General features: G+C 51.2%; 1 protein-coding gene across 1 annotated transcript in view; it reads left to right on the top strand.

The window, feature by feature from the left end:
- The window catches only part of FKBP4 (FKBP prolyl isomerase 4), a 32,534-nt gene extending 18,343 nt beyond the window's left edge, over window positions 1–14,191 (top strand). Inside the window, exons 2-10 of the mRNA XM_072132088.1 lie at window positions 1,037–1,181; window positions 1,320–1,462; window positions 1,750–1,870; window positions 1,946–2,102; window positions 2,885–2,975; window positions 6,086–6,169; window positions 6,350–6,535; window positions 13,225–13,464; window positions 13,648–14,191. Of these exons, the coding sequence (XP_071988189.1) occupies window positions 1,037–1,181; window positions 1,320–1,462; window positions 1,750–1,870; window positions 1,946–2,102; window positions 2,885–2,975; window positions 6,086–6,169; window positions 6,350–6,535; window positions 13,225–13,464; window positions 13,648–13,761 (1,281 nt within the window). The 3' untranslated portion in view covers window positions 13,762–14,191. The remainder of the gene's footprint in view (window positions 1–1,036; window positions 1,182–1,319; window positions 1,463–1,749; window positions 1,871–1,945; window positions 2,103–2,884; window positions 2,976–6,085; window positions 6,170–6,349; window positions 6,536–13,224; window positions 13,465–13,647) is intronic.
- Window positions 14,192–22,166: the final 7,975 nt, after the last annotated feature.

Below are 22,166 nucleotides of genomic sequence, written 5' to 3'. Positions count from 1 at the left end.
TGTACTGATCCTGAGTTACATCCTGTATTATACCCCAGAGCTGCACTCACTATTCTGCTGCCGGTGCAGTCACTGTGTACATACATGACATTACTTATCCTGTACTGATCCTGAGTTACATCCTGTATTATACTCCAGAGCTGCACTCACTATTCTGCTGCTGGTGCAGTCACTGTGTACATACATGACATTACTTATCCTGTACTGATCCTGAGTTACATCCTGTATTATACTCCAGAGCTGCACTCACTATTCTGCTGCTGGTGCAGTCACTGTGTACATACATGACATTACTTATCCTGTACTGATCCTGAGTTACATCCTGTATTATACCCCAGAGCTGCACTCCCTATTCTGCTGCTGGTGCAGTCACTGTGTACATACATGACATTACTTATCCTGTACTGATCCTGAGTTACATCCTGTATTATACCCCAGAGCTGCACTCACTATTCTGCTGCTGGTGCAGTCACTGTGTACATACATGACATTACTTATCCTGTACTGATCCTGAGTTACATCCTGTATTATACCCCAGAGCTGCACTCACTATTCTGCTGCTGGTGCAGTCACTGTGTACATACATGACATTACTTATCCTGTACTGATCCTGAGTTACATCCTGTATTATACTCCAGAGCTGCACTCCCTATTCTGCTGCTGGTGCAGTCACTGTGTACATACATGACATTACTTATCCTGTATTAAACATCATTTAGTATCTTTGTTTCCACTTTGTAGCTGCTGTCCTGCTGCTACTTCTACTCCTAATATACTTGAATACTGGGAGTTGTAGTCCTGCAGTAGGTCGGCTGGTGTTGTGTCATATAGCTGAGATGTCTTTGTGTTCTTTGAGTCTCCTGATGTTCCGTATTGTTCTAGATCTTTCCCTGTGTCTCTGTGCTGGGGATAGGATGGGGGTGACACACTGTGCAGGATTGCAGCTGTGAGATGTCTCTCTCTCTCTCCCCAGAGCTGCAGTTGCACCCCACCTCATGTATGTATAAGATTAAGCAGTATGTCTCTTTTCCCATAGGAAATCAAGAAGGAGGGGGGCGGCAGTGAGACCCCCATGATCGGGGACAAGGTCAGCGTCCACTACACCGGGTGGCTGCTCGATGGGACCAAGTTTGACTCCAGCCGAGACCGGAAAGACAAGTTCACCTTTGACCTGGGAAAAGGTGCGGTGCCCCGGGGGGTCCTGGTGTATAGGGGGCGCCACCTAGAGGGGAAAACATGAGGAAAACCACAACTTTACTTGTGTCTAGCGCCCCCTGCAGGCAGGGCTGATAATGATTATTTGTGTTGTTGTCCCTCAGGTCAGGTGATCAAGGCGTGGGACATCGCCGTGGCCTCCATGAAGGTTGGGGAGATCTGCCAGGTCACCTGTAAACCAGAATATGCATACGGGGCGTCCGGGAGCCCCCCCAAAATCCCTCCCAATGCAGTGCTCATATTCGAGGTAAGAGGCGCCATCCCTGCAGAGCTAAAGGGTTAGGATAATATCCCTGGTGGGCTTGGGTAGTCTAGGGCCATGACTAGGGTTGATGCCTCTGTCCCTGGTGGTCTAGGGCCATGATTAGGGTTGATGCCTCTGTCCCTGGTGGTCTAGGGCCATGATTAGGGTTGATGCCTCTGTCCCTGGTGGTCTAGGGCGCTGATTTGGGTTGATGCCTCCGTCCCTGGTGGTCTAGGGTAGTGGGTTGTAGTGTCCTCACACCCTGTAACCTTCTCTTTCTTTATTCTTAGATTGAGCTTTTTGACTTCCAAGGAGAAGACCTTTCCCCAGAGGAGGACGGGGGGATCATCCGCAGGATCCGGGTGAAGGGGGAGGGATACTCCAAACCCAACGAGGGCGCGGTGGTGGAAGGTGAGCCTCCCGGAGGGGCCGGGCACTGACCTGCTTGCTGATGGTTTCCCTGATGCACCTGTTGTCTCCCCCCAGTGCTGATTCAGGGGTCCCACAGCGGCCGCGTATTCGATGAGCGGGACCTGCGGTTTGAGGTTGGAGAGGGCGAGGGTCTCGGGATCCCCCCGGGTGTGGAGACCGCCCTGCAACAGATGGAGAAAGGAGAAGAGGCCGTGCTCTACCTCAAGCCCAGGTGAGTCCCATGGGTGGGGGTGACCCCCGGGGTCCCAGGACTGCAGGGACCATGGGGGGCCAGGATTCTGTGCCTCATATCATTGACATGGCTGATAGCGGAGAACACTACATGAATATAGGACTGATCCCTGGTGGTCTGGGGTAGTGATGGAACTGATGATCCCCTCCTCCCTGGTGGTCTGGGGTAGTGATGGAGCTGATGATCCCCCCTCCCATCCCTGGTGGTCTGGGGTAGTGACTGAGCTGATGCAGTCCCCCTTCCCTGGTGGTCTGGGGTAGTGATGGAGCTGATGATCCCCCCCCCCCCCCCCATCCCTGGTGGTCTGGGGTAGTGATGGAGCTGATGATCCCCCCCCCCCATCCCTGGTGGTCTGGGGTAGTGACTGAGCTGATGCAGTCCCCCTTCCCTGGTGGTCTGGGGTAGTGATGGAGCTGATGATCCCCCCCCCCCCATCCCTGGTGGTCTGGGGTAGTGATGGAGCTGATGATGCCCCCTTCCCTGGTGGTCTGGGGTAGTGACGGAGCTGATGCAGTCCCCCTTTCCTGGTGGTCTGGGGTAGTGATGGAGCTGATGATCCCCCCCCCCCCATCCCTGGTGGTCTGGGGTAGTGACGGAGCTGATGATGCCCCCTTCCCTGGTGGTCTGGGGTAGTGACGGAGCTGATGATGCCCCCTTCCCTGGTGGTCTGGGGTAGTGATGGAGCTATTGCCCCCTCCCTGGTGGTCTGTTCCCCGCTGTCCTGGTGGTCCCTTCTCACATACTGTGCTCTTGCCCACCAGGTACGGCTTCGGCAGCGCCGGTCATGAACGCTTCCAGATCCCCCCGGACGCGGAGCTACAATATGAGATCAAGCTGAAGAGCTTTGAGAAGGTCTGTGTGTGACCCGGGGGTCCGGGGGGCTCTAAGACCCAACAAAACACGTCTGTCTTTCCATACAGCGCCACCATGTGCACAGGTTGTGGCCGGTATTACAGGTCATGGCACGGCCTGTGTACAGGGGGGAGTATATACTATATACTGCATGTCTGTCCCCTAGTATATACTATATACTGCAGGTCTGTCCCCTAGTATATACTATATACTGCAGGTCTGTCCCCTAGTATATACTATATACTGCAGGTCTGTCCCCTAGTATATACTATATACTGCCTGGCTGTCCCCTAGTATATACTATATACTGCATGTCTGTCCCCTAGTGTATACTATATACTGCATGGCTGTCCCCTAGTATATACTATATACTGCAGGTCTGTCCCCTAGTATATACTATATACTGCAGGTCTGTCCCCTAGTATATACTATATACTGCCTGGCTGTCCCCTAGTATATACTATATACTGCCTGTCTGTCCCCTAGTATATACTATATACTGCCTGGCTGTCCCCTAGTATATACTATATACTGCCTGTCTGTCCCCTAGTATATACTATATACTGCATGTCTGTCCCCTAGTATATACTATATACTGCATGTCTGTCCCCTAGTATATTCTGTATACTGCCTGGCTGTCCCCTAGTATATACTATATACTGCAGGTCTGTCCCCTAGTATATACTATATACTGCAGGTCTGTCCCCTAGTATATACTATATACTGCATGTCTGTCCCCTAGTATATACTATATACTGCCTGGCTGTCCCCTAGTATATACTATATACTGCATGTCTGTCCCCTAGTATATACTATATACTGCCTGTCTGTCCCCTAGTATATACTATATACTGCCTGGCTGTCCCCTAGTATATACTATATACTGCATGTCTGTCCCCTAGTATATACTATATACTGCCTGTCTGTCCCCTAGTATATACTATATACTGCAGGTCTGTCCCCTAGTATATACTATATACTGCATGTCTGTCCCCTAGTATATACTATATACTGCCTGGCTGTCCCCTAGTATATACTATATACTGCCTGTCTGTCCCCTAGTGTATACTATATACTGCATGTCTGTCCCCTAGTATATACTATATACTGCCTGTCTGTCCCCTAGTATATACTATATACTGCAGGTCTGTCCCCTAGTATATACTATATACTGCCTGGCTGTCCCCTAGTATATACTATATACTGCATGTCTGTCCCCTAGTATATACTATATACTGCCTGGCTGTCCCCTAGTATATACTATATACTGCCTGGCTGTCCCCTAGTATATACTATATACTGCCTGGCTGTCCCCTAGTATATACTATATACTGCCTGGCTGTCCCCTAGTATATACTATATACTGCAGGTCTGTCCCCTAGTATATACTATATACTGCCTGGCTGTCCCCTAGTATATACTATATACTGCCTGTCTGTCCCCTAGTATATACTATATACTGCCTGTCTGTCCCCTAGTATATACTATATACTGCCTGTCTGTCCCCTAGTATATACTATATACTGCCTGGCTGTCCCCTAGTATATACTATATACTGCCTGTCTGTCCCCTAGTATATACTATATACTGCATGTCTGTCCCCTAGTATATACTATATACTGCAGGTCTGTCCCCTAGTATATACTATATACTGCAGGTCTGTCCCCTAGTATATACTATATACTGCCTGTCTGTCCCCTAGTATATACTATATACTGCATGGCTGTCCCCTAGTATATACTATATACTGCCTGGCTGTCCCCTAGTATATACTATATACTGCCTGGCTGTCCCCTAGTATATACTATATACTGCCTGGCTGTCCCCTAGTATATACTATATACTGCCTGGCTGTCCCCTAGTATATACTATATACTGCCTGGCTGTCCCCTAGTATATACTATATACTGCAGGTCTGTCCCCTAGTATATACTATATACTGCCTGGCTGTCCCCTAGTATATACTATATACTGCCTGTCTGTCCCCTAGTATATACTATATACTGCCTGGCTGTCCCCTAGTATATACTATATACTGCCTGTCTGTCCCCTAGTATATACTATATACTGCCTGGCTGTCCCCTAGTATATACTATATACTGCCTGGCTGTCCCCTAGTATATACTATATACTGCATGTCTGTCCCCTAGTATATACTATATACTGCAGGTCTGTCCCCTAGTATATACTATATACTGCAGGTCTGTCCCCTAGTATATACTATATACTGCCTGTCTGTCCCCTAGTATATACTATATACTGCATGGCTGTCCCCTAGTATATACTATATACTGCCTGGCTGTCCCCTAGTATATACTATATACTGCCTGGCTGTCCCCTAGTATATACTATATACTGCCTGGCTGTCCCCTAGTATATACTATATACTGCCTGGCTGTCCCCTAGTATATACTATATACTGCCTGGCTGTCCCCTAGTATATACTATATACTGCCTGGCTGTCCCCTAGTATATACTATATACTGCCTGTCTGTCCCCTAGTATATACTATATACTGCCTGTCTGTCCCCTAGTATATACTATATACTGCCTGGCTGTCCCCTAGTATATACTATATACTGCCTGTCTGTCCCCTAGTATATACTATATACTGCCTGGCTGTCCCCTAGTATATACTATATACTGCCTGTCTGTCCCCTAGTGTATACTATATACTGCAGGTCTGTCCCCTAGTATATACTATATACTGCCTGTCTGTCCCCTAGTATATACTATATACTGCAGGTCTGTCCCCTAGTATATACTATATACTGCCTGTCTGTCCCCTAGTATATACTATATACTGCCTGGCTGTCCCCTAGTATATACTATATACTGCCTGTCTGTCCCCTAGTGTATACTATATACTGCAGGTCTGTCCCCTAGTATATACTATATACTGCCTGTCTGTCCCCTAGTATATACTATATACTGCAGGTCTGTCCCCTAGTATATACTATATACTGCCTGTCTGTCCCCTAGTATATACTATATACTGCATGTCTGTCCCCTAGTATATACTATATACTGCCTGGCTGTCCCCTAGTATATACTATATACTGCATGTCTGTCCCCTAGTATATACTATATACTGCATGTCTGTCCCCTAGGCCAAGGAATCCTGGGAGATGAACTCGGAGGAGAAGCTGGAGCAGGGGGCGCTGGTCAAGGAGCGCGGGACCCAGTACTTCAAGGCAAGTCTTCTACTCTAGTCACAGCTGAGGGTTTGTTCCAGTTGCATCTCCTGTACATATGTTATTGTTATACAAAGTATCAGGACTGGATACAATTGTGTCACACCCTCTTAAAGGGATCGTCTAGTGACTGGGGGCGGGGTCTGCCACTCTGTGACCTTGTGTTGCTCCTCCCCCCAGGCCGGCCGGTTCCGCCAGGCGATCATCCAGTACAAAAAGATCCTGCAGTGGTTGGAGCACGAGTCCGGACTATCAGAACCGGAGGCGGCCAAGTCCAAGGCTCTGCTGCTGGCCGCCTCCCTCAACCTGGCCGCATGCTACCTGAAGCTGGGGGAGCACCGGCCCGCGCTGGAGCACTGCAACAAGGTCTGCACCCATCTCCTCCCCTGTTATCATTGGTGTGATAGAAGCACAGAGCACAGCAGTGTGAGGACACACACCCCACGTGTTACACTCCTGGAATATGAATCTGTGCTTCACAGTCCTGCTGCTACTAACAACATCCACAACGGTCTAATTACACTTCTCTCCAGGGACAGTACATAACACTGGCTGCAGAGAGCACAGAGCACAGCAGTGTGAGGTCTGATTACACATCTCTCCAGGAACAATACATAACACTGGCTGCAGAGAGCACAGAGCACAGCAGTGTGAGGTCTGATTACACATCTCTCCAGGGACAGTACATAACACTGGCTGCAGAGAGCACAGAGCACAGCAGTGTGAGGTCTGATTACACATCTCTCCAGGGACAGTACATAACACTGGTTGCAGAGAGCACAGAGCACAGCAGTGTGAGGTCTGATTACACATCTCTCCAGGGACATTACATAACACTGGCTGCAGAGAGCACAGAGCACAGCAGTGTGAGGTCTGATTACACATCTCTCCAGGGACAGTACATAACACTGGCTGCAGAGAGCACAGAGCACAGCAGTGTGAGGTCTGATTACACATCTCTCCAGGGACAGTACATAACACTGGCTGCAGAGAGCACAGAGCACAGCAGTGTGAGGTCTGATTACACATCTCTCCAGGGACAGTACATAACACTGGCTGCAGAGAGCACAGAGCCCAGCAGTGTGAGGTCTGATTACACATCTCTCCAGGGACAATACATAACACTGGCTGCAGAGAGCACAGAGCACAGCAGTGTGAGGTCTGATTACACAGCTCTCCAGGGACAGTACATAACACTGGCTGCAGAGAGCACAGAGCACAGCAGTGTGAGGTCTGACTACACATCTCTCCAGGGACAATACATAACACTGGCTGCAGAGAGCACAGAGCACAGCAGTGTGAGGTCTGATTACACAGCTCTCCAGGGACAGTACATAACACTGGCTGCAGAGAGCACAGAGCACAGCAGTGTGAGGTCTGACTACACATCTCTCCAGAGACAATACATAACACTGACTGCAGAGAGCACAGAGTACAGCAGTGTGAGGTCTGATTACACATCTCTCCAGGGCCAATACATAACACTGGCTGCAGAGAGCACAGGGCACAGCAGTGTAAGGTCTGATTACACATCTCTCCAGGGCCAATACATAACACTGGCTGCAGAGAGCACAGGGCACAGCAGTGTAAGGTCTGATTACACATCTCTCCAGAGCCAATACATAACACTGGCTGCAGAGAGCACAGAGCACAGCAGTGTGAGGTCTGATTACACATCTCTCCAGGGACAATACATAACACTGGCTGCAGAGAGCACAGAGCACAGCAGTGAGAGGTTTGATTACACTTCTCTCCAGGGACAATACATAACACTGGCTGCAGAGAGCACAGAGCACAGCAGTGTGAGGCCTGATTACACATCTCTCCAGGGACAGTACATAACACTGGCTGCAGAGAGCACAGAGCACAGCAGTGTGAGGTCTGATTGCACATCTCTCCAGGGACAATACATAACACTGGCTGCAGAGAGCACAGAGCACAGCAGTGTGAGGTATGATTACACATCTCTCCAGGGACAATACATAACACTGGCTGCAGAGAGCACGGAGCACAGCAATGTGAGGTCTGATTACACATCTCTCCAGGGACATTACATAACACTGGCTGCAGAGAGCACAGAGCACAGCAGTGTGAGGTCTGATTACACATCTCTCCAGGGACAGTACATAACACTGGCTGCAGAGAGCACAGAGCACAGCAGTGTGAGGTCTGATTACACATCTCTCCAGGGACAATACATAACACTGGCTGCAGAGAGCACAGAGCACAGCAGTGTGAGATCTGGTTACACATCTCTCCAGGGACAATACATAACACTGGCTGCAGAGAGCACAGAGCACAGCAGTGTGAGGTGTGATTACACATCTCTCCAGGGACAATACATAACACTGGCTGCAGAGAGCACAGAGCACAGCAGTGTGAGGTCTGATTACACATCTCTCCAGGGACAATACATAACACTGGCTGCAGAGAGCACAGAGCACAGCAGTGTGAGGTCTGATTGCACATCTCTCCAGGGACAATACATAACCCTGGCTGCAGAGAGCACAGAGCACAGCAGTGTGAGGTCTGATTACACATCTCTCCAGGGACAATACATAACACTGACTGCAGAGAGCACAGAGCACAGCAGTGTGAGGTCTGATTACACATCTCTCCAGGGACATTACATAACACTGGCTGCAGAGAGCACAGAGCACAGCAGTGTGAGGTCTGATTACACATCTCTCCAGGGACAATACATAACACTGGCTGCAGAGAGCACAGAGCACAGCAGTGTGAGGTCTGATTACACATCTCTCCAGGGACAATACATAACACTGGCTGCAGAGAGCACAGAGCACAGCAGTGTGAGGTCTGATTACACATCTCTCCAGGGACAATACATAACACTGGCTGCAGAGAGCACAGAGCACAGCAGTGTGAGGCCTGATTACACATTCTCTCCAGGGACAATGCATAACACTGGCTGCAGAGAGCACAGAGCACAGCAGTGTGAGGTCTGATTACACATCTCTCCAGGGACAATACATAACACTGGCTGCAGAGAGCACAGAGCACAGCAGTGTGAGGTCTGATTACACATCTCTCCAGGGACAATACAGAACACTGGCTGCAGAGAGCACAGAGCACAGCAGTGTGAGGTCTGATTACACATCTCTCCAGGGACAATACATAACACTGGCTGCAGAGAGCACAGAGCACAGCAGTGTGAGGTCTGATTACACATCTCTCCAGGGACAATACATAACACTGGCAGCAGAGAGCACAGAGCACAGCAGTGTGAGGTCTGATTACACATCTCTCCAGGGACAATACATAACACTGGCTGCAGAGAGCACAGAGCACAGCAGTGTGAGGTCTGATTACACGTCTCTCCAGGGACAGTACATAACACTGGCTGCAGAGAGCACAGAGCACAGCAGTGTGAGGTCTGATTACACATCTCTCCAGGGACAATACATAACACTGGCTGCAGAGAGCACAGAGCACAGCAGTGTCAGGTATAATTACACATCTCTCAAGGGACAATACATAACACTGGCTGCAGAGAGCACAGAGCACAGCAGTGTGAGGTCTGATTACACATCTCTCCAGGGACAATACATAACACTGGCTACAGAGAGCACAGAGCACAGCAGTGTAAGGTCTGATTACACATCTCTCCAGGGACAATACATAACACTGGCTACAGAGAGCACAGAGCACAGCAGTGTGAGGTCTGATTACACATCTCTCCAGGGACAATACATAACACTGGCTGCAGAGAGCACAGAGCACAGCAGTGTGAGGTCTGATTACACATCTCTCCAGGGACAATACATAACACTGGCTGCAGAGAGCACAGAGCACAGCAGTGTGAGGTCTGATTACACATCTCTCCAGGGACAATACATTACAATGGCTGCAGAGAGCACAGAGCACAGCAGTGTCGGGTATAATTACACATCTCTCAAGGGACAATACATAACACTGGCTGCAGAGAGCACGGAGCACAGCAGTGTGAGGTCTGATTACACATCTCTCCAGGGACAATACATAACACTGGCTACAGAGAGCACAGAGCACAGCAGTGTAAGGTCTGATTACACATCTCTCCAGGGACAATACATAACACTGGCTACAGAGAGCACAGAGCACAGCAGTGTGAGGTCTGATTACACATCTCTCCAGGGACAATACATAACACTGGCTGCAGAGAGCACAGAGCACAGCAGTGTGAGGTCTGATTACACATCTCTCCAGGGACATTACATAACACTGGCTGCAGAGGGCACAGAGCACAGCAGTGTGAGGTCTGATTACACATCTCCCCAGGGACAATACATAACACTGGCTGCAGAGAGCACAGAGCACAGCAGTGTGAGGTCTGATTACACATCTCTCCAGGGACAATACATAACACTGGCTGAAGAGAGCACAGAGCACAGCAGTGTGAGGTCTGATTACACATCTCTCCAGGGACAATACATAACACTGGCTGCAGAGAGCACAGAGCACAGCAGTGTGAGGTCTGATTACACATCTCTCCAGGGACAATACATAACACTGGCTGCAGAGAGCACAGAGCACAGCAGTGTGAGGTCTGATTACACATCTCTCCAGGGACAATACATAACACTGGCTGCAGAGAGCACAGAGCACAGCAGTGTGAGGTCTGATTACACATCTCTCCAGGGACAATACATTACAATGGCTGCAGAGAGCACAGAGCACAGCAGTGTCAGGTATAATTACACATCTCTCAAGGGACAATACATAACACTGGCTGCAGAGAGCACAGAGCACAGCAGTGTGAGGTCTGATTACACATCTCTCCAGGGACAGTACATAACACTGGCTGCAGAGAGCACAGAGCACAGCAGTGTGAGGTCTGATTACACATCTCTCCAGGGACAATACATAACACTGGCTGCAGAGAGCACAGAGCACAGCAGTGTGAGGTCTGATTACACATCTCTCCAGGGACAATACATTACAATGGCTACAGAGAGCACAGAGCACAGCAGTGTGAGGTCTGATTACACATCTCCCCAGGGACAATACATAACACTGGCTGCAGAGAGCACAGAGCACAGCAGTGTGAGGTCTGATTACACATCTCTCCAGGGACAATACATAACACTGGCTGAAGAGAGCACAGAGCACAGCAGTGTGAGGTCTGATTACACATCTCTCCAGGGACAATACATAACACTGGCTGCAGAGAGCACAGAGCACAGCAGTGTGAGGTCTGATTACACATCTCTCCAGGGACAATACATAACACTGGCTACAGAGAGCAGAGAGCACAGCAGTGTGAGGTCTGATTACACATCTCCCCAGGGACAATACATAACACTGGCTGCAGAGAGCACAGAGCACAGCAGTGTGAGGTCTGATTACACATCTCTCCAGGGACAATACATAACACTGGCTGAAGAGAGCACAGAGCACAGCAGTGTGAGGTCTGATTACACATCTCTCCAGGGACAATACATAACACTGGCTGCAGAGAGCACAGAGCACAGCAGTGTGAGGTCTGATTACACATCTCTCCAGGGACAGTACATAATACTGGCTGCAGAGAGTACAGAGCACAGCAGTGTGAGGTCTGATTACACATCTCTCCAGGGACAATACATAACACTGGCTGCAGAGAGCACAGAGCACAGCAGTGTGAGGTGTGATTACACATCTCTCCAGGGACAGTACATAACACTGGCTGCAGAGAGCACAGAGCACAGCAGTGTGAGGTCTGATTACACATCTCTCCAGGGACAATACATAACACTGGCTGCAGAGAGCACAGAGCACAGCAGTGTGAGGTCTGATTACACATCTCTCCAGGGACAATACATTACAATGGCTGCAGAGAGCACAGAGCACAGCAGTGTGAGGTCTGATTACACATCTCTCCAGGGACAATACAGAACACTGGCTGCAGAGAGCACAGAGCACAGCAGTGTGAGGTCTGATTACACATCTCTCCAGGGACAATACATAACACTGGCTGCAGAGAGCACAGAGCACAGCAGTGTGAGGTCTGATTACACATCTCCCCAGGGACAATACATAACACTGGCTGCAGAGAGCACAGAGCACAGCAGTGTGAGGTCTGATTACACATCTCTCCAGGGACAATACAGAACACTGGCTGCAGAGAGCACAGAGCACAGCAGTGTGAGGTCTGATTACACATCTCTCCAGGGACAATACATAACACTGGCTGCAGAGAGCACAGAGCACAGCAGTGTGAGGTCTGATTACACATCTCCCCAGGGACAATACATAACACTGGCTGCAGAGAGCACAGAGCACAGCAGTGTGAGGTCTGATTACACATCTCTCCAGGGACAGTACATAACACTGGCTGCAGAGAGCACAGAGCACAGCAGTGTGAGGTCTGATTACACATCTCTCCAGGGACAATACCCAACACTGGCTGCAGAGAGCACAGAGCACAGCAGTGTGAGGTGTGATTACACATCTCTCCAGGGACAGTACATAACAATGGCTGCAGAGAGCACAGAGCACAGCAGTGTGAGGTGTGATTACACATCTCTCCAGGGACAATACAGAACACTGGCTGAAGAGAGCACAGAGCACAGCAGTGTGAGGTCTGATTACACATCTCTCCAGGGACAATACATAACACTGGCTGCAGAGAGCACAGAGCACAGCAGTGTGAGGTCTGATTACACATCTCTCCAGGGACAATACATAACACTGGCTGCAGAGAGCACAGAGCACAGCAGTGTGAGGTCTGATTACACATCTCTCCAGGGACAATACATAACACTGGCTGCAGAGAGCACAGAGCACAGCAGTGTGAGGTCTGATTACACATCTCTCCAGGGACAATACATAACACTGGCTGCAGAGAGCACAGAGCACAGCAGTGTGAGGTCTGATTACACATCTCTCCAGGGACAATACATAACACTGGCTGCAGGGAGCACAGAGCACAGCAGTGTTAGGACACCCCCCGCATAATCCTGGGTTATGAGTCCATATATCACAGTATGTGCCCCCCTGTATTCTCCTCGTTCCCCCCCCCCCCTCCGCTGGGTCTGGAGTTGTGATTTAACCCTTTGCTCCCCGCCCTCCTCCAGGCTCTAGAGTTTGATGCCAGCAATGAGAAGGGGCTGTTCCGCAGAGCGGAGTCGTACATGGGGGTGAACGAGCTGGAGGCGGCTAAGGAGGACCTGATGCGGGTGATGCAGCTGTACCCGGGGAACAAGGCGGCGCGGGCGCAGCTCACCCAGTGCCAGCACAGGATGCGGGCGCAGCACCAGCGCGAGAAGAAGATCTACGCCAACATGTTCCAGAGACTGGCGGAGCGGGAGGAGAAGGTGAGCCCCGCCCCCTACAGGGCGACAGCCGATAATCCAGGTGGTGCTAGTAACCCTTTATATTCCAAGCCCTACCTGCCTCCCTGACCTGCACTAATACATTGTAACAGAAGCGGTTCAGACGGACTGGATTCCATGCTTTATACTTCCACATCCCTCACTTTCTCCTTCTCTTCTCTCCAGGAATCTGCAAAAGTTCCAAAGGATTCAGCGGCGCCGGAGGACGTGGAGATGAGCGACGGGACGGAGGAGACGCAGCCGAGCGCGGCCACAGGAGGCGCCAGCCCCGAGGTGTAGCCACCACTAGAGGGCGCACTGCCCCGCCTGGGGGATAGGGGAAGACTTGACGGGGTAATGTAAGAGGAGAACGGCCTGCGCGGTGGGTGGGTGTGGCCTCTGTACGCGGTGGGTGTGGCCTCTGTACGCGGTCTCTTCATTCCAGCCTCTTCACTCATATCTCAGGATTTCTGCCCTGGCCGGGCACAGCGCCGGGTTGACGCCCTGCGGCCGCCGGCTCGGCGCTCAGATACTATCGGGGGCTGTTTCTTAACCCCTTCCTGTTTGGATTCTTTTCAATGTGTTTGTCCTGTTCTTGCATTTGCCCCCTAGTGGCCCCCGCCACGTTCTGTGGAGCCTGAACCTAACTTGAATCTCGATGCAGCGAATCTGCGTGTTTTTTATTTTGTAATATGTTGATTTCCTGTAAATAATAAAGTGTCTATAATGAGGGGCTCATCCTCTGATTACAGGGGGGAGGTGCAAGGGGAGGGGCTCATCCTCCTCTGATTACAGGGGGGAGGTGCAAGGGGAGGGGCTCATCCTCCTCTGACTACAGGGGGGGAGGTGCAAGGGGAGGGGCTCATCCTCCTCTGACTACAGGGGGGAGGTGCAAGGGGAGGGGCTCATCCTCCTCTGACTACAGGGGGGAGGTGCAAGGGGAGGGGCTCATCCTCCTCTGACTACAGGGGGGAGGTGCAAGGGGAGGGGCTCATCCTCCTCTGACTACAGGGGGGAGGTGCAAGGGGAGGAGCTCATCCTCCTCTGACTACAGGGGGGAGATGCAAGGGGAGGGTCTCATCCTCCTCTGACTACAGGGGGGAGGTGCAAGGGGAGGAGCTCATCCTCCTCTGACTACAGGGGGGAGGTGCAAGGGGAGGGGCTTATCTTCTGATTACAGGGGAGGGGCTCATCCTCCTCTGACTACAGGGGGGAGGTGCAAGGGGAGGGGCTCATCCTCCTCTGACTACAGGGGGGAGGTGCAAGGGGAGGGGCTCATCCTCCTCTGACTACAGGGGGGAGGTGCAAGGGGAGGGGCTCATCCTCCTCTGACTACAGGGGGGAGGTGCAAGGGGAGGGGCTCATCCTCCTCTGACTACAGGGGGGAGGTGCAAGGGGAGGGGCTCATCCTCTGACTACTGTAGTCTGTTCTGCTGCAGTATCACATATCACCAGTAGGTGGAGCTGTCATATACACAGTCATCTGTAGTATTACATACAGGACAGCAGGTGGCGCTGGGTCTTCACTCACTGCAGTATTGATGACGTGTGGCGCCCCCTGCTGCACAGGATGGACTGAATGACTTCTAATATTGGCTTCTAAGCAGTAGGAGGTGATTATTGCTTGTATTTACACTCAGCTGCTGCAGAAACTCTTTTTTTCTCTAATTAGAAGAGATTCCTGTTGACTATTTATGGCACTGATGAGTCCTCGCCCCCCCCCTCCAGCCCTTGTGGCCATGACCGGTAGTCGCAGGGTTATTGATCGTCTGGGATTGGCACCTGGAGCAGAGGAAGTTATTAAAGGGCATTAATCACCGCAGAAGGTCGCGTCATGTCAGGAAAGATGGAAGACCCCTCCCCCTATTCATTACACAGCAGGACGGACCCCAGGGGCTCCCAATTACTCCTCATCTAAGATTCTCCAGACACCGGGAAGGGAGGAGGCAACTCAGGTCATCTCTAGGATCTGGTTCTGGGAAAGTTGGGTGACAACTAGGAGAGAATAACCTTCTTCATAGCAGAGACAAGCAAAGATATCTGGGGTATAATAGAGCAGAGCTGCAGTGTAAAGCATGGAGGAGGAGGAGGAGGGGACAGTGACAGGGGGTTACACAGGAGCAGAGATCTCTGGGGTATAATAGAGCAGAGCTGCAGTGTAAAGCATGGAGGAGGGGACAGTAACATGTGACAGGGCATTACACAGGAGCAGAGATCTCTGGGGTGTAATAGAGCAGAGCTGCAGTGTAAAGCATGGAGGAGGGGACAGTGACAGGGGGTTACACAGGAGCAGAGATCTCTGGGGTATAATAGAGCAGAGCTGCAGTGTAAAGCATGGAGGAGGGGACAGTGACGGGGGGGGGTTACACAGGAGCAGTGATCTCTGGGGTATAATAGAGCAGAGCTGCAGTGTAAAGCATGGAGGAGGGGACAGTGACAGGGGGTTACACAGGAGCAGAGATCTCTGGGGTATAATAGAGCAGAGCTGCAGTGTAAAGCATGGAGGAGGGGACAGTAACATGTGACAGGGGGTTACACAGGAGCAGAGATCTCTGGGGTATAATAGAGCAGAGCTACAGTGTAAAGCATGGAGGAGGGGACAGTGACAGGGGGTTACACAGGAGCAGAGATCTCTGGGGTATAATAGAGCAGAGCTGCAGTGTAAAGCATGGAGGAGGGGACAGTAACATGTGACAGGGGGTTACACAGGAGCAGAGATCTCGGGTATAATAGAGCAGAGCTGCAGTGTAAAGCATGGAGGAGGGGACAGTGACAGGGGGTTACACAGGAGCAGAGATCTCTGGGGTATAATAGAGCAGAGCTGCAGTGTAAAGCATGGAGGAGGGGACAGTGACAGGGGGTTACACAGGAGCAGAGATCTCTGGGGTATAATAGAGCAGAGCTACAGTGTAAAGCATGGAGGAGGGGACAGTGACGGGGGGGGGGGGTTACACAGGAGCAGAGATCTCTGGGGTATAATAGAGCAGAGCTGCAGTGTAAAGCATGGAGGAGGGGACAGTAACATGTGACAGGGGGTTACACAGGAGCAGAGATCTCTGGGGTATAATAGAGCAGAGCTGCAGTGTAAAGCATGGAGGAGGGGACAGTAACATGTGACAGGGGGTTACACAGGAGCAGAGATCTCTGGGGTATAATAGAGCAGAGCTACAGTGTAAAGCATGGAGGAGGGGACAGTGACAGGGGGTTACACAGGAGCAGAGATCTCTGGGGTATAATAGAGCAGAGCTACAGTGTAAAGCATGGAGGAGGGGACAGTGACAGGGGGTTACACAGGAGCAGTGATCTCTGGGGTATAATAGAGCAGAGCTGCAGTGTAAAGCATGGAGGAGGGGACAGTGACAGGGGGTTACACAGGAGCAGAGATCTCTGGGGTATAATAGAGCAGAGCTGCAGTGTAAAGCATGGAGGAGGGGACAGTGACGGGGGGGGGGGGTTACACAGGAGCAGAGATCTCTGGGGTATAATAGAGCAGAGCTGCAGTGTAAAGCATGGAGGAGGGGACAGTGACGGGGGGGGGGGGGTGTTACACAGGAGCAGAGATCTCTGGGGTATAATAGAGCAGAGCTACAGTGTAAAGCATGGAGGAGGGGACAGTGACAGGGCATTACACAGGAGCACAGATCTCTGGGGTATAATAGAGCAGAGCTACAGTGTAAAGCATGGAGGAGGGGACAGTGACGGGGGGGGGAGGGTTACACAGGAGCAGAGATCTCTGGGGTATAATAGAGCAGAGCTGCAGTGTAAAGCATGGAGGAGGGGACAGTGACGGGGGGGTTACACAGGAGCAGAGATCTCTGGGGTATAATAGAGCAGAGCTGCAGTGTAAAGCATGGAGGAGAGGAGGGGACAGTGCCGGGGGGGGGGGGGGGGGTTACACAGGAGCAGAGATCTCTGGGGTATAATAGAGCAGAGCTGCAGTGTAAAGCATGGAGGAGAGGACAGTGACAGGGGGTTACACAGGAGCACAGATCTCTGGGGTATAATAGAGCAGAGCTGCAGTGTAAAGCATGGAGGAGAGTACAGTAACATGTGACATGGCATTACACAGGAGCAGAGATCTCTGGGGTATAATAGAGCAGAGCTGCAGTGTAAAGCATGGAGGAGGGGACAGTGACAGGGGGTTACACAGGAGCAGAGATCTCTGGGGTATAATAGAGCAGAGCTGCAGTGTAAAGCATGGAGGAGGGGACAGTGACGGGGGGGGGGGTTACACAGGAGCAGAGATCTCTGGGGTATAATAGAGCAGAGCTGCAGTGTAAAGCATGGAGGAGGGGACAGTGACAGGGGGTTACACAGGAGCAGAGATCTCTGGGGTATAATAGAGCAGAGCTGCAGTGTAAAGCATGGAGGAGGGGACAGTAACATGTGACATGGCATTACACAGGAGCAGAGATCTCTGGGGTATAATAGAGCAGAGCTGCAGTGTAAAGCATGGAGGAGGGGACAGTGACGGGGGGGGGGGTTACACAGGAGCACAGATATCTGGGATATAATAGAGCAGAGCTACAGTGTAAAGCATGGAGGAGATGAGGGGACAGTGACAGGGGATTACACAGGAGCAGAGATCTCTGGGGTATAATAGAGCAGAGCTACAGTGTAAAGCATGGAGGAGGGGACAGTGACGGGGGGGGTTACACAGGAGCAGAGATATCTGGGGTGTAATAGAGCAGAGCTGCAGTGTAAAGCATGGAGGAGAGTACAGTAACATGTGACATGGCATTACACAGGAGCAGAGATCTCTGGGGTATAATAGAGCAGAGCTGCAGTGTAAAGCATGGAGGAGAGGAGGGGACAGTGCCGGGGGGGGGGGGGGGGGGGGTTACACAGGAGCAGAGATCTCTGGGGTATAATAGAGCAGAGCTACAGTGTAAAGCATGGAGGAGGGGACAGTGACAGGGGGTTACACAGGAGCACAGATCTCTGGGGTATAATAGAGCAGAGCTGCAGTGTAAAGCATGGAGGAGAGTACAGTAACATGTGACATGGCATTACACAGGAGCAGAGATCTCTGGGGTATAATAGAGCAGAGCTGCAGTGTAAAGCATGGAGGAGGGGACAGTGACAGGGGGTTACACAGGAGCAGAGATCTCTGGGGTATAATAGAGCAGAGCTGCAGTGTAAAGCATGGAGGAGGGGACAGTGACGGGGGGGGGGGGTTACACAGGAGCAGAGATCTCTGGGGTATAATAGAGCAGAGCTGCAGTGTAAAGCATGGAGGAGGGGACAGTGACAGGGGGTTACACAGGAGCAGAGATCTCTGGGGTATAATAGAGCAGAGCTGCAGTGTAAAGCATGGAGGAGGGGACAGTAACATGTGACATGGCATTACACAGGAGCAGAGATCTCTGGGGTATAATAGAGCAGAGCTGCAGTGTAAAGCATGGAGGAGGGGACAGTGACGGGGGGGGTTACACAGGAGCACAGATATCTGGGATATAATAGAGCAGAGCTACAGTGTAAAGCATGGAGGAGGGGACAGTGACGGGGGGGTTACACAGGAGCAGAGATCTCTGGGGTATAATAGAGCAGAGCTGCAGTGTAAAGCATGGAGGAGGGGACAGTGACAGGGGGTTACACAGGAGCAGAGATCTCTGGGGTATAATAGAGCAGAGCTGCAGTGTAAAGCATGGAGGAGGGGACAGTAACATGTGACATGGCATTACACAGGAGCAGAGATCTCTGGGGTATAATAGAGCAGAGCTGCAGTGTAAAGCATGGAGGAGGGGACAGTGACGGGGGGGGTTACACAGGAGCACAGATATCTGGGATATAATAGAGCAGAGCTACAGTGTAAAGCATGGAGGAGGGGACAGTGACGGGGGGGTTACACAGGAGCAGAGATCTCTGGGGTATAATAGAGCAGAGCTGCAGTGTAAAGCATGGAGGAGGGGACAGTAACATGTGACAGGGGGTTACACAGGAGCAGAGATCTCTGGGGTATAATAGAGCAGAGCTGCAGTGTAAAGCATGGAGGAGGGGACAGTGACGGGGGGGGGGGGTTACACAGGAGCAGAGATCTCTGGGGTATAATAGAGCAGAGCTGCAGTGTAAAGCATGGAGGAGGGGACAGTGACAGGGGGTTACACAGGAGCAGAGATCTCTGGGGTATAATAGAGCAGAGCTGCAGTGTAAAGCATGGAGGAGGGGACAGTGACGGGGGGGGGGGGTTACACAGGAGCAGAGATCTCTGGGGTATAATAGAGCAGAGCTGCAGTGTAAAGCATGGAGGAGGGGACAGTGACGGGGGGGTTACACAGGAGCACAGATATCTGGGATATAATAGAGCAGAGCTACAGTGTAAAGCATGGAGGAGGGGACAGTGACGGGGGGGTTACACAGGAGCAGAGATCTCTGGGGTATAATAGAGCAGAGCTGCAGTGTAAAGCATGGAGGAGGGGACAGTAACATGTGACAGGGGGTTACACAGGAGCAGAGATCTCTGGGGTATAATAGAGCAGAGCTGCAGTGTAAAGCATGGAGGAGGGGACAGTGACGGGGGGGGGGGGGGTTACACAGGAGCAGAGATCTCTGGGGTATAATAGAGCAGAGCTGCAGTGTAAAGCATGGAGGAGGGGACAGTGACGGGGGGGGGGGGGGTTACACAGGAGCAGAGATCTCTGGGGTATAATAGAGCAGAGCTGCAGTGTAAAGCATGGAGGAGGGGACAGTGACAGGGGGTTACACAGGAGCAGAGATCTCTGGGGTATAATAGAGCAGAGCTGCAGTGTAAAGCATGGAGGAGGGGACAGTGACGGGGGGGGGGGTTACACAGGAGCAGAGATCTCTGGGGTATAATAGAGCAGAGCTGCAGTGTAAAGCATGGAGGAGGGGACAGTGACGGGGGGGGGAGGGTTACACAGGAGCAGAGATCTCTGGGGTATAATAGAGCAGAGCTGCAGTGTAAAGCATGGAGGAGGGGACAGTGACGGGGGGGGGGTTACACAGGAGCAGAGATCTCTGGGGTATAATAGAGCAGAGCTGCAGTGTAAAGCATGGAGGAGAGGACAGTGACAGGGCATTACACAGGAGCACAGATCTCTGGGGTATAATAGAGCAGAGCTGCAGTGTAAAGCATGGAGGAGAGGACAGTGACAGGGGGTTACACAGGAGCACAGATCTCTGGGGTATAATAGAGCAGAGCTGCAGTGTAAAGCATGGAGGAGGGGACAGTGACGGGGGGGGGGAGGGTTACACAGGAGCAGAGATCTCTGGGGTATAATAGAGCAGAGCTGCAGTGTAAAGCATGGAGGAGGGGACAGTGACGGGGGGGGGGGAGGGTTACACAGGAGCAGAGATCTCTGGGGTATAATAGAGCAGAGCTGCAGTGTAAAGCATGGAGGAGGGGACAGTGACGGGGGGGGGGTTACACAGGAGCAGAGATCTCTGGGGTATAATAGAGCAGAGCTGCAGTGTAAAGCACCTGCCTCCAATGAGACAGTAGGGGGAAGTGGTTGGGAGTCAATACACAGCAGGTAAGCAGAGGTATTATACAAATATTACCAAGCACTACATAGGTGCTCAGCCTGAGCCTCCTGGTTCATGACTCTCATTCTAGAATCATAACAATAGAGACATTACAATGTATCCATCACCTGTTCTGAGCATTGGGAAAGCTGAGTCCCCCATCTAGGACTAGAGAGCCCCTGTAATATATGGGGGTGCCCTGGGGCGGCTGTACTATTGATGGCGGCGCGGCCGGCACGTCTCGGTGTCTTCTCGTTGTTCCAGGTTTTACTTTCCCCTCGAGTTCTATTCGTCTTCTCTTCATATTAACTTCTCCAATTACCTGAAAATGTCTCATAAACGGAATCATTACCTGCGCGATGGGGGGTGAGCTGATACACTGCACAGGAAGCTCAGCTCTGACAAGTCTCATCCATCCTGCAGATGTGTGGCCAAGGTGGGCACCAGGACAGGAAGCCACATCACCTATAGAGCGGTCACATCACCTACAGAGCAGTCACATCACCTGTAGAGAGGTCACATCACCTATAGAGCGGTCACATCACCTGTAGAGAGGTCACATCACCTATAGAGCGGTCACATCACCTGTAGAGCAGTCACGTCACCTGTAGAGAGGTCACTTCATCTATAGAGCAGTCACATCACCTATAGAGTGGTCACATCACCTGTAGAGAGGTCACATCATCTAAAGAGAGGTCACATCACCTATAGAGCAGTCACATCACCTGTAGAGAGGTCACATCACCTATAGAGCAGTCACATCACCTGTAGAGAGGTCACATCTATAGAGAGGTCGCATCATCTATAGAGCGATCACATCACCTATAGAGCAGTCACATCACCTGTAGAGAGGTCACATCACCTATAGAGTGGTCACATCACCTGTAGAGAGGTCACATCACCTATAGAGTGGTCACATCACCTATAGAGAGGTCACATCACCTACAGAGCGGTCACATCACCTGTAGAGAGGTCACATCACCTATAGAGCGGTCACATCACCTACAGAGCGGTCACATCACCTGTAGAGAGGTCACATCACCTATAGAGAAGTCACGTCACCTGTAGAGAGGTCACATCACCTATAGAGCGGTCACATCACCTACAGAGCGGTCACATCACCTGTAGAGAGGTCACATCACCTATAGAGCGGTCACATCACCTACAGAGCGGTCACATCACCTGTAGAGAGGTCACATCACCTATAGAGAAGTCACGTC

Source organism: Engystomops pustulosus, unplaced genomic scaffold (assembly GCF_040894005.1).
Source record: "Engystomops pustulosus unplaced genomic scaffold, aEngPut4.maternal MAT_SCAFFOLD_225, whole genome shotgun sequence".
In the NCBI taxonomy this organism is placed as follows: Eukaryota; Metazoa; Chordata; class Amphibia; order Anura; family Leptodactylidae; genus Engystomops; species Engystomops pustulosus.
Note: the sequence above shows the minus strand (reverse complement) of the source record. Positions and strands in the feature narration are given on the sequence as shown.